Source organism: Chaetodon auriga, chromosome 18 (genome assembly GCF_051107435.1).
Source record: "Chaetodon auriga isolate fChaAug3 chromosome 18, fChaAug3.hap1, whole genome shotgun sequence".
Lineage (NCBI taxonomy): Eukaryota > Metazoa > Chordata > Actinopteri > Chaetodontiformes > Chaetodontidae > Chaetodon > Chaetodon auriga.
Window position 1 is genome coordinate 13472050 of NC_135091.1, and position 16727 is coordinate 13488776.

Genomic DNA, 16727 nt, shown 5'->3' on the forward strand with positions numbered 1-16727 from the left:
GCTGCAGCTTTCCACAGCCTGCTTTTCAGGAGAAAAAAAATATGTCGGCGCATGTTACGTACCGCCCTTTAACGCATCACTCTTCCAGCCCTTCCTCCCCCGACAATCCAAAGTTTCCCTTTCACATTAAGTTGAACAGGGTAACTTTCAAAATTGCTCAAACAACGTAGACTCTTATCTGAGCCGGAAAAGCTTTACAAACACACTTTCGTGTAGCACAGAAGACTGATCATGTGGCTGCGCTGCGGATGCGCTTCAAAGTGCGTCGCTTCGTCCCTCAGTCGTCGTTTCTTCAGGTCTTATTTCCATGCTTTGGGTCGAGGGAGATGTAACGTGGCCGCGTTCATGCCGGAGGCTGCGGGGTTTCAGGGGGTGTCGGACCACTCGGCGCTGCAGGACTTTTCCGTCTCCAACAGTGAGAGCTTCTGGGCCGCTGCGGCGCGCCAGAGGCTCAGCTGGATCAGTCCTTTCCACACGGTCCAGGACTGTGATCTGAGCCGGGGCAAGATTAAGTGGTTTGAGGGAGGAAAGCTGAATGTGTCCGGTAAGATTACCTTCACATTTCATGAGGATACGACCTGTAGCCTGAGTGGATTTAAACAGATTTGGTCGTTAGGATAAACTGATTGATTCCTTTCATAATAAGGGGCGGTTGCTGCTTTTGAGGTGCACAGACAGCGAAGGCATCAACATACAAACCAGTCACTATCAGCATACCTAGCCAAAGAATACCTTGAACGCACCGTGCTGACGCGGTGCAGCTGATGTGACATTTTCTATCTGTGTGTATGTGGCTTCTGTAGTGAACTGCCTGGACCGCCATGTGCACACCTGTCCTGAGAGGGTGGCCCTGATCTGGGAGAGGGATGAACCGGGGTCAGAGGTCAAGGTCACCTACAGGTCAGCAGCTTGGATGTATTTTGTGTGTGTGTCCTTTCACCTGCATAGTGGGGTGTGTTTCATTGATATCTCTCTACAGGCAGTTACTGGAGATGACGTGTCGCTTGGGCAACCTGTTGAAGCGGCATGGCGTGAAGAAGGGTGACTGTGTCACCATCTACATGCCTCCTTGCCCCCTGGCTGTGGCGTCCATGTTGGCCTGTGCTCGTATCGGTGCAGCACACAACGTGGTGTTTGCGGGCTTCAGCGCTGAGGCTCTCGCAGAGCGAATCAGAGACGGTGAGACAGTGAGACCCCCCTGCTGATGATGAGATCCAGGTGTTAGAATGAATATGGAAATCCAGATTTCTTATTAATAATGGGTCGAATCACTCTCTGTACTGTGAGAGGTGTTGCACAGAGAATTATCACCTGACTCTACTTCCTCTCTGGGTATTTTAGTGTCTTTCAGTTCATTGTTTTGGTTTTACTGGCCAAGGAATGAAGAATCTTGAACTGGTCTCTGAATTTTAGGGGAAGCTAGTGTAAAGACACTTGGCTTGGCACCCACTTGTAAGCGGTTTAGGAATGTCTTGCTAAGACAGGTGAAAAGGGAGTTGTAATAGTCAAGAGGATCAACACAGTTAGGTTAAAGTTTATGTCACGACACACACAGTTTGTTAAATTACCTATTGTTCTTCACCTCTAGCGTGTCCTTCGCCATGGTGTCACACCGTAAGTAAAAGCTGCCGTAACAACAGTGCAGTCAGTTCGAAAAAAACAAAACCCGCCATCAGCAGTCTGATTCCAACATCACATTTTCAGCTCAGTCCAGCACCGTCATCACGGTGAACCAGGCCGTCAGAGGGGGTAAAGTCATCGAGCTGAAGAAGACGGTGGATGCAGCTGTTCACAGCTGCCCGACAGTACAGCAGGTGTTTGTTGCTATGAGAACAGAGCATCCGGTCGCCATGACAGCCAGGGATGTCCTCATGGAGGAGGTGAGAGAGATTAAGATGTTAATGCCAACAGCGGGGCACCGCAGTCTCAACACCAGGTCCACCAGGAGCTGTTCTGGAGCTTTCTACCATATCACATAATCTTCCTCAGCAGGAGAAAAATGACAATTTAAACACCCAAACCTCCACACTTTGACAACTGGGCGAGTGTCAGCTGCTGGTATGAGTTAAAGCTCCAGAACAGCACAATCTTGCATCTTATATGCCTTTTAAAATGTCTCTTTCTTTCCTTGCATCTTAAATTGTTATATTGCCTGTGTCACACGCTGTCGTTCAGTAAAGTTTGTTCTACTGTCTTATTACTATGCTGCGTCGACTACATGTGACTTTTATCATGTAATCCTTATAATTCACCGTTTGTGTGCAGGAGATGCTGAAGGAGGATGTGGTGTGTGAGCCGGCTGTCATGGACAGTGAAGACATTCTGTTCCTGCTTTATACATCCGGCAGCACAGGGAAGCCCAAAGGACTCGTCCACACTCAGGCTGGATACCTGCTGTATGCTGCACTCACACACCGGGTAAACATCAAGCACAGTCTGCGGCGTCTTGTTGATTTTAATGTTTTTTCTATATCAAACAGCATGTCGTTACTGTATCCTGGCAAAGTGAGTGAGCAAAATATGATCCAGCGTTTGACCATCTGTATGCTATATTTGGAATATTTTCACTGCTTCCCAGTGGGAGTTGAAGCCATTATATCGGGTTCTCCGAAACCACTAGACTCCTTTGACGAAAACAGTAATTTAACTTTGTGTGTATGACCTCAGGATTTGCTGCAAGGTAAAATAACTGTTTTTCTCACAGGTGGGCCTTTTTTTAGGTAGCTATAATACATTTCTCTGCCACTGCCAGTCACTTCTCCAGACTGGGGGTGTGCCAGCTGCCATCTACTGTAGTTAATATACAGACTAGGGTTAAGTATGTCATACAACCCACCTCATACAACGAGAACCATCCCTTTAAATTTGTTATTTGGGAGCATACAAGGAAACTAAACATCATATCTCTCCTTTTGCTCAATCGTACCATCAATCTTCCCTCTCGTCACCAGTATGTCTTCAGCTATCATGACGGGGACGTGTTCGGCTGTGTGGCAGACATCGGTTGGATAACAGGACACAGTTACAGTGTCTATGGGCCTCTAGCCAACGGGGGAACCACTGTCCTGTTTGAGAGCACTCCTATTTACCCTGACCCAGGTATGAACACGAACAAATGTACACATTATTAATCTTTGTTGTTCTGTTAATATAAAATCTGATGTTTTGTGTAAAGTGTGTTAGCACACACCCTCTCAGTATTTCGTCCTCTGCTAACAGCTCTGTGTGCTCGCGTCTCTGTCTATGAATAACTGTTTACATTTGAACTCGAACTTGGCCCGTCCACTCTAAAATTAGGACTCTGGTACAAACAATAGTCAAGACACAGTTATCATGCGTGTCAGTGCGCACACCTTGTTATTGTCAAGGAGAAACTGTTCACAGCAACACTGCGAAGGGATTCAAATCTGTCAGTCAGGCCGCAGCTTCAGTCTAATCTCCACTCTTTGATTTCAGATTTTCAGCCTTCTCTTTGGACCATGCTAACTTAGACATGTTTTCTTCACAGGAAGATACTGGGAGATGGTTCAGAGACTTAAAATAAACCAGTTTTATGGGGCTCCCACAGCGATCCGCCTTCTGCTCAAGTACGGCGACCACTGGGTTCACAAATACGACCGCTCCACGCTCAAAACGCTCGGCTCTGGTATGCCAAACATGCTCAGCAACACCATTATATGCACAAGAGCTCACCATTAAAGGAAGTGTTTTGCAACCTGGTTCAAGTTCGGTTTTGGCCTACCATATGGAGACAGGAGACCAGATGGATACTGATGGGCAAATTGATGATTATATGATGCATTTATCCAAGTCAAGCTCTTCATGTAAACTAGCTGTCACACATGTTAAACTGCACTCTGACTGTCGACTGTTTGTTTCACATGCTGCACAGTTACCAGACAAATTCCTTACTTCTAAGCACACACACGTGTTACATACTTAAAGTATACTGGAAGCCTGGCTGGTATGTCAACATGCCTCAGTGAGCCACAGTGACGACGGCAAAGTCCAACATGCACACACCTGTTCCCCTGAAACGTGAAGCTTATGGGATAAAACACAAAGCTTAATAGAAAGAATGTAGATTCTCCTGCTAACCAACACGGATCTCTTTTTTTTTTTTTTTTGCAGAAACTCTGCACCATCAATGTCTAATTTGTTTTCTGAAACATAAAAGACGATAGACTAAAACAAGTCCACAAGAACAACATAGAACTACCTGATGTGATTGAAGCTGTCCTTGTCTGTGTGCAGTGGGAGAGCCCATCAACACTGAGGCGTGGGAGTGGTACCACAGCGTGGTTGGAGACGGACGCTGCCCTGTGGTGGACACCTGGTGGCAAACTGGTAACTGTGAATGTGGAGTTTATTGGCTATTTGAAAGAGTCTGCTGGCACGTTAGCGGCTCTGTGAGCCTGTAAGCACAGTGGTGCTTTCAGTTAAAGGTCAGCATGCTCACAATGACAAGGCTAACTTGCTGATGTCGTGCAGATATAATGTTTACTATGTTCTGCTGGTGGTGCTGGTCAGGGGATCACCAAAGTTTCTATAATTAATCCTCTGGGGACTATAAATATCACGTATGGTAAACCAGGCTAAAGAGTCTTTTGGCTTCAGGGTTGCTGTGTTTAAAGCTTGCAGCTTTCTTTCTTGTCCCGTCATCACCAATTAACCAAATCAAAGCTATAGCAGTCACAATGAACTGGGTGTGCATGCTGTGAGTCTCAGTGGTACCATTTCATCACTTGTTAGCGGGATCACGATCCGTCCACAAAGGGCACTTAGGTTCACAAACTCTTTCCCAAACAGCCACGTCTGCAGCACTGAAACGGTCCATCAGTCAGTCTTAAAGGGAATAGCAGACTGTACTCCGTCATTCCAACACTAACAGTGTTACATAACACCGTAACCGGAGTCGTGTGTGTGTGTGTGTGCGTACACTGTACTACTGTAAGTGGGTGTGCACATGTACAGCACACACTATCTCACTCACACACACACAGAAAGTGAGGGAATGTTTTTATCCCCTCTGGACTCCCGAATCAAACCAGATGTTTTCCACTCGGAGTAGAACAACTGATTTCAGGAGCCACACAGGAAACTAGAGGCACGAACCAAATCCGACAGTCAACTTTAACACCGACACAGTGCAGAAAACAACAATCACCTCATCCCTGTTTCCTTTTTGTTTGTCAAAACGCTCACATAAGCCAGTTGAGGATTGGATAGTTTTGACCACAGAATGCAGATGTGGCCAAAAGAGCCACATCTGCAGAGGCTAAGATCAGATCAGATGAGTCTTTGTCGTGCAGTTTGAACCCCCATCTGCTCTAACAGAGTGAAAGAGAAACTATAACCTGTATACTTTACTCACCGTGTAAATCGTGCCAGTGAACTGCAGCAGCTGTATATTTACAGTAATTGCACTGGGTGTGACACAACTTGCAGTGAAACTGTCCTTCACCCTTGTATAACCGTTGGTGTCACTGCAAAATAATGACTATTCCCCAACTAAAGTAGCTTATGATGAGACATAATGACTACATGTTTAAAATCAGCTGATTTCACTAATATAATCAGTTTTGCGGATGAACACGGGACCCGACTGACACCGTGCGCTTCATCCTCAGTCACTTCAAATTAGATTGAGTAGTGACCAAATGGAGCAAAGCTGTGTTAATTACCATACAAATGGCAAAAATCTATAATTAATTGACGATAATTAAACATCAGAGCCTCATGAGCTTGAGAATTACAGACATGGATATGACCCGATTACCCTACTTCAGCAAAAAGGATTAGATTAATATGTTATTTTCCTGGACCAGCGTTTCCAATTAGGACTAAGTGGCATTATTCATAAAATGCCATTTGGTTGATCTGAGAGCAAGTAGCCTGTTTAGAGAGAAAATTAGATTTTGATCCGCTGTTGGCATACGGCCGCTATGTTGGATCATACAGGACTACATGTTGAAACTCTTCCTTTTTAGCATTTATTTCAAGCAATAATATGACATTTTGAGTTCGATATGAAGGCTGGTACGGCTCTCGTGTCTAAATATGAACCTACAGCCAGCAGCCACTGGAAACGGGGAAACAGCTAGCCTGGCTCCATCCAAAGGAAACACGATTTTCCTGATCCCCCTTTGTCTCCAGTCTTTATGCTAAGCTAATCATACTGAACAAACACAATGAAAGCAGTATTGATCTTCTCATCTAACTTTCTGTAAGAGAGCAAATAAGCAAATTTCCCAAATGTTGACGACTCTGAACTGCAAATTTGGGTGATTTTTGGGGGGATTTGAGTCCAGAAGTCTCGGCTACAGTTTGAACAGGATGCCAGTTGCTAATGCTATTGTGGGATCATCTGTTGTGTCCTACTTTATCACGGGTCCCCTCTGCTGTCTCAGGCACTGGTGCCACCAACACCACCAGGCGGATTACCAGGGTCCCTCAGGTCCAGGCGAACCTAATTGAATTTAATTTACTTAGTATGGCTGTTGTTCCATAATCTACATCTGTAGCAATGAGAAGGGCTTATGCCAGATTTACAAAGTGTTCGTTTCTCCTCCTCTCCCCTCTGTCCCTTTCACTTTTCATTTGACTTTTTTCGCTAAATTTGCATTTTTTTTATCATCCAGTTCTTTGTCTGTCTCATGTGTGTTGCAGTAAAATCTGGTGTAAATTGCATAAAAAATGTAATTGAAAAAAACAAATGACAACTGTTGCTTTTGGTCTTTTTATGGGATTTTTTGACAATAAGAAAAATATTGACTAGCACAAACTTTATAATCTGCCTTGTTTTGCTCTGTGTTGTCAGAGACAGGTGGCATCTGCATCACCCCGAGGCCATCAGACCCGGACGCAGAGATTGTCCCAGGAATGGCTATGAGACCTTTCTTTGGCATTAAGCCCGTCCTCATGGACACTGAGGTGTGGTGCTCATCCCTGCAAATGTCGGATGGCTGGGAACGGCCAGCAGGGAGGGGCAGATTAGGATTATAAAACAGTCACCAGCTGTGTCACTTTTGATACCCACCCTGCTCCCACCCTTCAGTCCCACCCTGTGCGTGCCAAAGTCCATACTAAAATCTGTCACGCCACTTTGTGGCTTTTCCCGTAGCACAGATTGTGCAGACAGTTGGAGTGGTGGCTCTGAGCTGATCTCTCGTCCCCCTTCTCACCCACACACAGCATTGTGAGAGCTGAAGTATCCACTAGTGTTGTTTTCTGTCATTCTGAGAGGAGTGTTTTATAAATTTTATATCAGTATTGTCCTGTTGTTACGTCTCTTATATATCACTTTAGTGTTCTTACTAAAGACATTGATTTATGGCTCAGTTATTATTTTATTGTCCATTTATCAGAGTTTTTTTTCTTTAGGGAAAAGTGTTGTCATCCAACCACACATCTGGAGCTCTGTGTATATCTCAGCCTTGGCCTGGTATGGCCCGAACTATTCATAACAACCACCAGAGATTCATCGAGACCTACTGTCAGCCTCATCCTGGTACGACGTATTCCAGATCAGACTGTCTCTGGTCTATGGTGTTTCTCAACTCCTGTTTTCACGGAAATGCAACTGTCACTTTGTTTTTGTACGTTCGCGCTCTCTAAATGTCCTCATCTTTGTACCAACAGGTTACTTCTTCACTGGTGATGGTGCCTATCGTTCTAAGGAGGGGTATTACCAGATCACTGGTCGCCTTGATGATGTCATCAACGTGAGCGGCCACAGGATTGGGACAGCGGAGATCGAGGATGTTTTGGTAAAGTCAACCAGCGATGAACTGATCATATTAATGTGTTGGAGCGTTGCCTGCACAGTTCATAAAAACTCATGTAACGGTAACATGCTTGTGTTTGTCTGGATGATCTTTTTAACTTTATCTTACAGCATGTAGAGATGCCATGTCTGACAGGATTTTGCTCAAATTTACAGAAGTTTTACAGATATCTGCTATATATTGAACAATAATAAGTAAAAGAGTTCTTCCTGGAACAGGATTTCAGTTGCATTAAAAGTGCCTTTTTAGGTCCTTTCCCCCAAATGTTGAACCAAAGAGACATTTGTGTTTTTCCCCATTTTTCCAGCAGCTAAATATTTTCCCATAAAGTGTGAAAATGATCCTGATTGTGATTTCTGTAACAGAATCAATGCTCTGCAGTGGCCGAGTCTGCTGTCATTGGATATTCACATGACATCAAAGGACAAGGTGAGACAGAAATCCTTTCTCAGTGTAATTCGGTGCAGAAAATGTCTTTCCCACATTATGCAGTTCACGGGGAGGGATGCCCATCACAGTGAGTGAGTGTTCTCTCTCTCTGTTGTCAGGTGTGTATGCCTTTGTGGTGCTAAAAACGAGTGAGGACATTCAAGAAGCGGACCTGTCCCTGCAGCTAAATGACATGGTGTCAAAAAAGATCGCCAAATATGCCTGTCCAGACGGCGTCCAGGTAATTCTGTCTCACTGACTTCATATGGAAAGCAAACATTCAGAGACTAACTTGCTGGTCGTTTCGTGGTCGCTCTCACAGCTCGTCCAGCGCCTGCCAAAGACACGATCAGGTAAGATAATGCGGCGCGTGCTGCGGAAAGTGGTGGAGCGAGACTTGAACGGGTTGGGTGACCTCAGCACGCTAGATGATCCGGCAGCAGTTCAAGAGATCATCGAAGGTCACCGTGAGCTCAGTAGTAAACAACAACAACAACAACAGCCATGATGATGCACATTCTGAAAACATATGAAGTGATGCTTGAACGTTACTCTGGATTTCACTTAACTAGACTCATGTCAAATATGTTTTTATTGAAATTTTTATGAAATCAGAAAAACAGCTCTGTAACACTGTATGTATAATCTGCAGATGTTCTGTGCTGTTGATGGGAAAGAAAGGGCTGAGCAGATTGTGTGTTTATGACAAAATTGGAACTAATATCCCAAATGTAGTGATTGTAAACATTACTCAATAAACAAATGTAATCTCACATAAAAAACACAGAGTATGAAGTGTCCCCTGTCTTTTCTGATTCATTGTTGTGATGGTTGAATTTATTTGGGCAATTATGTTTCCGTCCAAAACATTTGTTTGGGAAAGTCTTTGGGTCCGGGACATTTTGGCTGCACTCTTCCTTCTTAGCCTCAAGTGTCCTCCAAACGGCCATCTTGTTTGGAAAAATGTTGCACTCCCACCAACTTAACCTCATATTTAACCAAGGAAGCCACTGAAAATGTTTTCCTTTCAAAATGCCCGCGAGCAAGAATACATATATAACTATATACAAACCGGATGTGTACAGTCGGCCTCCTCTGCTGGAGGAGCTGGGTTTTAAAGTACCTCTTTGAAGAGCACTTGAGTGTTCATAACGGAGGAATTCAGGAGAGTTTTCTGTTGTCGTCTCCCACACTGATGCTTCTGCAGGTCCAGGATTTCAAAGACACGACTCTGCAGTCACGTGGCTTCTGCTCTGAAACTGAGGCTCCCGCTGCCTCCTTTTAACTTAGTTAACTCCCACCGGCCTTCTCCACACAGCTTCAGCTGCATGTCATGGTACTGTGAGAAACAGATTTAGACACATGTGAGAACAAAGCAAAGATATCATATCGATTTAAAGCTGGCTGATACATGCGTGTGCAGTCTACCTTCTCCAGGCTGCTACGGTGTCCCAGACTGACCAAAGTCATGCCGAGCTGTTTACAGGTTCGGTACAGCTGTGCTTCCGCCTCCTCCGTCAAAGCGCTGGTGGCCTCATCCAACACTGCAAAGAAAAGAAAAAAAGAAAAAAAAAAGGAAAGAATATATACTAGTTTAAGAAAGGTCCATTCTGGGAGAGAACAGGATGAAAACATGTAAATGTTTTACATCTGAAAGGCTAAATGTAGGTGATAAATCAAAGACACTGAAAGCGCTGGATCAGGATGACTTAACGTCTCGATTCCTCAGATGCTTCCATAAATCTAAAACAACTCACCTGCATATTTGGGCTGCAGGTAGAAGAGTCGAGCAAAGCAGAGACGCTGCATTTCACCTGGAGACAGAACGTCATACCTGCAGAGAAAAACCAGCTCATGGTCTGCATCATGCTGAAGAAGTGTTACGGTCATCACATACACACATTTACTGTTTGACTTTTCATTGGTATTTTTTCTCCATCTTGACTTTCTCTTACCAGTTCCAGTCCACCGTTTCATCCAGTCCGCCTGTACGCTTCAGGAGACTGGACTGGAGCACAGACAGAAGTTTGATTCAGGATCAGTAAAAATGATCTAATGAAGTATTCAAACAATTTATCCAAACATTTGAACAGTTTTTATGAATCTACTGTCGGATAAAGTCACTCACCACTCCAGCTAGTTCCAGGAACTGTATGATTCTGTCATCGTCCACTGACCCTGAGAAAGAACACGCACATTATGAACATCACTAAATCAGATGGAGGGGCGACATCAATCGACATCAAAAGCATCAGTGGTATTACTGTATTATTGATGTGCTTTAATCAAACAACATGCTGGTCTCAGGAAACATTTCAAATGACATATTTCTCAGGCTTTTCTTAAAATGTTGTATGGAAATGTTCTCGTAGTCCAAATGGCATACAACATGTTTACTTCTTCTGTGCTTTTAATTTGTTAAGTTCTACGTTTGTTGGTATTTATCTACAAACGGCGATGAAGTGAATGTGAAATGTGGTACCTGAATTAGGGTAAATATCCTTCAGAGGGTAAATCACCTGTCGGAGGAGAGAGTTCCAGTTAATCTTCATTCAGTTTAATCTTTCACCAATTACATAAACTTGCAGCAAGCACAGCATCTACACATATGTATTTATTATTCGCCAAGTCACAGCATCGATAGCGAAACAGCCGTTGAAGAGAGACAACATGAAAGAGGAGACAGCAACCTGTTCACGCAGCGTGCCATCGGTCAGGTAAGGCTTCTGTGGCAGGAAGAGGGTTCCTCTGGGCCCGAAACACGTGGTCATCTGGACAAAACCTGAGGAGACAGCAGGCCTTGTGAAGCCATGAATGTGTGCAGATAACATGCTCTAAATCACGTGTCTTGTCCTGTCTTACCATAAATACAGATCCAGGGTCTGTAGCTTTTGGTAAAACGTCAAAGTCTCTCTTGCCCATATGTCCACATGCCGTATTGTATATTTTCAGACGTGGACACGCACATTCTTCCTCTATTTCTATTTTTAAATACATACAATTACTCCAGTCTGCTCAGGAGCCACCACACCTCTCCATCAACCCCTCCCTGTCATAAAATTGATTGAAATGAATCAAACGTCATCCCCTCATTGCTCTCTCACCGCTGTGTGCCTCCCAGAGTCGGTTGAGGACCCTCAGCAGCGATGTCTTGCCGGTGCCTGTGTTCCCCACCACCAGCAGATGTGTTCCCTGGCTGATTTTCAGACTCAGGTCCTCCACCAGCAGCTGGTCTGAGTAAGGAGATTTGTATGAAAGATGGTCCAGGATGAAGGCGGTGTCCGCAGGGCCTGCGTGAACATTGAAGTCACTGTGCAGAGAAATTCAATTAAAAAACAAAGAACATCTAGAGGCTGGAAAGCTTTGTTATAACCACTTTAAATTCACGCATTGCCCTTTATTGGTCTCTTTTAATGCAGTGTAATTGTGGTCATGTTTGCATTATCTTAACATTCAATCTGCTGCTTAAACCTCTTTGACTGTACTTTTTAAAAGGAGACAAACCTGTCAAAGTCATAGCTTTCTCCTGATGCCGGGTCATAGTCACACTGCTTGAGTAGGATGTCATCCATCACCTCCCTCAGCTCCCCGATCCTGAGCACAGCACACACACACACACACATAGATTCATTGATGGAGAGCTGGATGGCATGCACGAATGCTGCTCTAATCATCTGTCCTCCAGGAAGTGACTTTAAGTATGCAGTGTGATACCTGTGGGTGTATCCAGCCACATCTGACAGAGTGGTTGACAGGTCTATTAGCTGCGTGAAGCCATTTATCAAGTAGATGCAGACAAAGGCGTTCTGAATATGAACAAGGAGAGGGAGAACCAGCGCAGAGAGTAAAGAAGAGGCGAGATTATCATGTGAACACTGAACAAAAGGCCGTCACAAAAAGGCACATCAAACAGCATAAAGAGACAAGAGGACTCAAATACTGCAGCGAAGATAATACTTCTTTCTATGTCCAGAAGTGAGGTCTCTGTCTAACTGCATTTCGAAGCATGTGGGTGGATGGTTTTATACTGGGAGAAAGCTTTTGCTGCCACCTGGTGGTTAAACCAGCAACAGATTTACATTAAGCCATCTATTCTGTGATTGCAAACCTTTCATACTCTCGGCTATCTCTCAAATAAACCATGAAAAGTAAAAGGTCACTGTATACCCATTCAGGATGTAAATGCTAAATATTTCATGATTTTATATTTGGATTTAGAATTTTCTTTAAACTGTGGGAATGTGAAACTCAGACAGGGAACAACATTCACATTTCTACTGACTGTATGAGAATAAAACAATTAATAGTGTTTACCTTTGCAGATACACTGCAAAAAAAAAGAAAAAGAAAAAAGACATTCATACCTTACTGATGAGTGCACTCAGCTCACCCGGACTGAGATCATCATAGATGCCAGTGAAGATGGGAATGGCGATTATAATGTAGCTGAGAAAACCTCCAAGATAGTCAAAGGTGTTCACCCCAACTGAGAAAGAAAAGGTCAGAGGTCAACTCTGAAGTTTAACAAAAAGCAATCAGTGAAAGAGATGAGTCAGTGAGAGGAGGCGTACAGCATGTTCTTACTATAAAGCCAAAGCTCTTTGTTTATTAGACTCTTTTGAGTTTGCAGCAGCGCCTGCAGTCTTCGGTTGGTCCTCATGTGCTCCACTTTGCCAGCTCTAAGAAAACACAGACAGCAGCATTTTTCCAACCTGCTTTCACTCCTTGATTGTGTCATTTAGTGTATTCAGATGGTGCCAGTGTTTTTCTTAATCACAGGACAGTGAACAGTCCAAGCTGTGGACTGTGGCGTGTAAAATGAATGAAATGCGTGTGAAATGAATGAGAAGCAGTTGACCCTGGTGCATAAATCGTGTGTTTGTGCCTCACCTGTAAAAAGCTGCAGACTCTGCATTGACACGAATCTGCATGTGCTTGAATCTGGAGACACAAAAACAAATGTTTTTCACTTTCAAACAACACAATTTAAGATTTAACATGATATTTATTCAACTGTTCTCCCATACACACAAAGTCGCCGGTTAATGACAGTTAGATAAATGTGTCATTCCTCTTTCAGAGCTGACGCATATCCTGTTATTTCCTAAGAGGCAAAAGGCAATGGGCCAAAGTCGACAGAAACTTCCTCATAGCAAAGGATCAACTTCCTTGACAATAAACACTGAAAGGATGTACATCAAACAAAGCTGGAAAAACACCCAACCACGCCGCTGAAGTTCAGAGAAAACATATTTAGGTCAGTCCTGCTCTGCTTGTTTGTCAGCAAATGTTCTTACTGAACGTACCTGAAGTCACCCTCCAGTTTTTCTTGCTCAAACAGAGTCGACACAATTGGCCCCATGAGCACTTTATTGGCAAGGGTCCCAATCACAAAGTAGCCAAATATAGTCACAGGACCGATCCAACCGGTGCTGCAAAAACAAGGCAATTCAGAGCGGATGACATAAGGCTCAAAGAGAAGATGACAAAGAGAACGTGAAGGAAAATACATTAAAATGGATTAAATTTAAATCAGATTAAATACTCAAAGCATACAAAAGATAACACTCAAAGATATGAAAGTTATGACATTATTCTGCCGTAGTGAGGGTGCCAAAACAGCCTCACGTTTAACAAAAAGCAATGACAAAGTCTATATTTTGACAACCCTCAATCTTTTTTAACGTAAAGCGAAAATGTTGTCAAATCTGGATTTAATCCCAGGATAACCTGAAAGAGCACATTTGTGTGTCTGAGATGCTTTAACTTCGACTTCAGAGTAGGTGTTAGACGTAGTGTGAGTGTGATGTACTGCAGTGCATCACGTGTGTCCACATTTCTCTACAAACGCACCTATAAAAGCAGTGGTAGGTGTAGTAACCCAGCGTGAACGGAGACACAATCAAACGACTTGCCATGGTGCTCATCTGCTTACACAACCTTTCTGCATCCTGACTGATTCGCTGGTCTCTGCAAGTTAGACAGAAAGAAACACACACAAACTATTTATTCCACCTTATGCTGATGGTTCATATTCTAACAACCACATATACAAAGCCCTTCAGATATATTTTCATGGACACGACACTCATTCACATTCATATTTGTACACAAATAAATTATGAACTGCATTTGTTTGTTTATTGGCTAAAAAACAAAGCATTAGATATGATTACGAAGAGGAAAACCATGCAAGCTTACGGGTTGTCTACGTCCTCTCTGAGTACATTGAGTGTATAATAGACCCGGCCGTGGAAGTAGTCTGTATGGAGGCTCTCAGTTAGTGTCTTCCTCCAGCGAACATACAACTGATTGCAAATGTACTGGTCGAGACTTTTCAGCTGGGAGAAGGAGAGAGAGAGAAAAAGACTGTCTATTAGAGAGAAAAGGTAACACAGGGACACAAATGGAAACATGATGAGACAACGAGAGTAAAACGGCTAAAACAGACAGTGGAATCTGTGTTTCCTCAGAATAAACTCAATACTGTGATAGGTGTGTTTTCAGGTTGAAAATCCAGGAGTATCACAGTCAAGTGCATGTAGGCTGTAAAATGAACATGTCAGGCTGTCCTAACCTTGTAAAAACACTACTGCCTCTGATAACAGCCGTCCAAAAATGTCATGGAATAAAACACAGGAAACAATATACCTGATGGTTTGCTTTTGTTTGGGAACACTGCATGATAACAGCAATGTTGTAATTTAATCACATAATGAATAAATCTTTGAGGTGAATCTTGTCTCAAACCAAGAAAATTGATCACTGTTTGACATGAGCACAGAAAGCTGATGAGAGTGCAGAACCTAGAAGTACTAATCTAAAACCACTGATACTTTTATCAATCCTCTCACTTTGAGGACCAGTCAGAAGCAGAGCTGTGCACAAAGGAAAACGATAAGAGGGACATACAGCTGAGCTTTGAACATGTGTGAAGAGGAAAAACTGTTGGAAGACCAAACTCCATGTAGAGCAAAATGGTAAGAATGACCTCCAGGGGGTTGAACTCTTGTCATCTCCCACAGCTCCTTCAACTTACCGTGGAGTTGACCAAGATGAGCACCACAGCAGTGCTAACCAGACTCTTGAAGCTGGCGTAATCTTTGTCTCCCAGCACATTGTAGAAGTGGCTGGGGAGGACACCCACTTGGTAAATGATCAGCTGCTCTGATGGCAGAAAAAAAAGGATGTGTTAGCACATTACTGAGTCAAGAGTCTTGTAAAACAACGTAGGGAGATTCAGCAACGCTGTGAGCTAAAGGTCAGCATAAGTAAAAACACAGCATGTGGTGTGTTATCTGAAGTGTGGTTTTACAATGTCACAACAGGCAGTGAATGTGTCTCGTGACTGAGCTTCATGAGAGAGTTTACATTTCATTCCCAGTCATTTGATCTGACTGTGACATTTCCCCTCCTGGCTTTTCTCGTCTAACGCAAACGGCTCTTTAGTAACTCCAGCAGTTACCTGTCAGCGTGACAGCAATCAGCGTCCCAAACATCAGAGCACTTTCACTGGTCCATGATGGGAACAGGACCTTCTGGATGCTGCAGAGCCTCTGGACAAACTTCCAGTCTAATTTTTGTCTGAAGGGACACAGCAAAGGGACAAAATAAAACTGCATTTGGAAACATTTGAGTCTTATGGATGTACAACCCGTGTTCACATGCATGAAAGCTGTGACTGCCATTTTAAACCATTTTTCCCTCATACTGCAATATCAACACTTGAACTCCTTGTTGAAACCCACCAACACAGTGCTGTACTGTATTATAATTACTATCTGGAATGTACAATCACTTATGAAAGGCTATACTGTGCGCTTGTGGATAATGTATTGAGGCGAACATGATTTTCAAAATAAAATACCAACATAAGATAAATTAGCAGAAGAATAACAGAAAAACTTGCTGTTCAGGTGAGTAAGTACCCGAAAACTATACTTTTCCATCAGTCCGCGTGGAGGTGTAGCTTCTGTCTTACCTTTTTGTCCCTCTTCCACTTGACTTTTCCAAACGAGGCATCTGCTCGAGCTGCAGGGGACGAATAGTCTCAGATAAAGCTTCACATACGCTTCATGTACCTGAGCATTAAGCTAACTTTAGACTAAATGTCGTGAACGGCTCAAGCAGCCAAAGTGAAACAGTTAACAGCTAACTACAGCGGTTAGCGGGGGAATGACGAACAAATTTCTTCTAAACGACGACCCTCCTCATTACTTTCACGGCTACATTAATTAGCTTAAATGTGTGCTAACTTCAGCATCACCTAACCCTCCAGTACTCTACTGACTTCCTCTAAAGTGAAGGTGAATGTTTTGCTAGGTAAAAGTAAAAGACCGGACGTCCGGTTTAATATACTCCTATTTTTCAAAATAAAATGTTCACTATCTTTTCATTGTACTGTAGGTTGACGGTGGGATATAAAGGTGCCACTTTTGCTCAAAAAGTTGAATGTAGACTCCTTTTTTTTTTTGCCGAGAACAGGTGTTTTTCATTGAAAAAACCAAAAAA

The 16727-nt window shown here is 43.3% G+C and overlaps 2 protein-coding genes across 2 annotated transcripts; one reads left to right on the forward strand and one right to left on the reverse strand.

The window, feature by feature from the left end:
• The first annotated feature begins 151 nt into the window (after positions 1-151).
• Positions 152-8798, forward strand: LOC143336407 (acetyl-coenzyme A synthetase 2-like, mitochondrial). Its single transcript, XM_076756551.1, has 14 exons — positions 152-544; positions 804-900; positions 980-1179; positions 1705-1880; positions 2266-2418; positions 2952-3099; positions 3509-3646; positions 4255-4347; positions 6821-6933; positions 7384-7510; positions 7642-7769; positions 8153-8216; positions 8336-8457; positions 8539-8798. The coding sequence occupies exons 1-14, from the start codon at positions 232-234 to the stop codon at positions 8722-8724; spliced, it is 2058 nt and encodes a 685-aa protein (XP_076612666.1). The 5' UTR covers positions 152-231; the 3' UTR covers positions 8725-8798.
• A 618-nt stretch (positions 8799-9416) lies between these two features.
• abcd4 (ATP-binding cassette, sub-family D (ALD), member 4) lies at positions 9417-16513 on the reverse strand. Its single transcript, XM_076756552.1, has 19 exons — positions 16198-16513; positions 15682-15800; positions 15256-15383; positions 14418-14557; positions 14070-14186; positions 13523-13648; positions 13107-13157; positions 12801-12895; positions 12581-12702; positions 11931-12022; positions 11721-11810; positions 11321-11526; positions 10907-10998; positions 10699-10735; positions 10345-10394; positions 10172-10224; positions 9974-10050; positions 9645-9760; positions 9417-9555 (listed from the first exon to the last, which is right to left on the reverse strand). Exons 1-19 carry the CDS (start codon positions 16236-16238, stop codon positions 9454-9456), a joined length of 1854 nt encoding a protein of 617 aa, XP_076612667.1. The 5' UTR covers positions 16239-16513; the 3' UTR covers positions 9417-9453.
• Between the last annotated feature and the right edge of the window lie 214 nt (positions 16514-16727).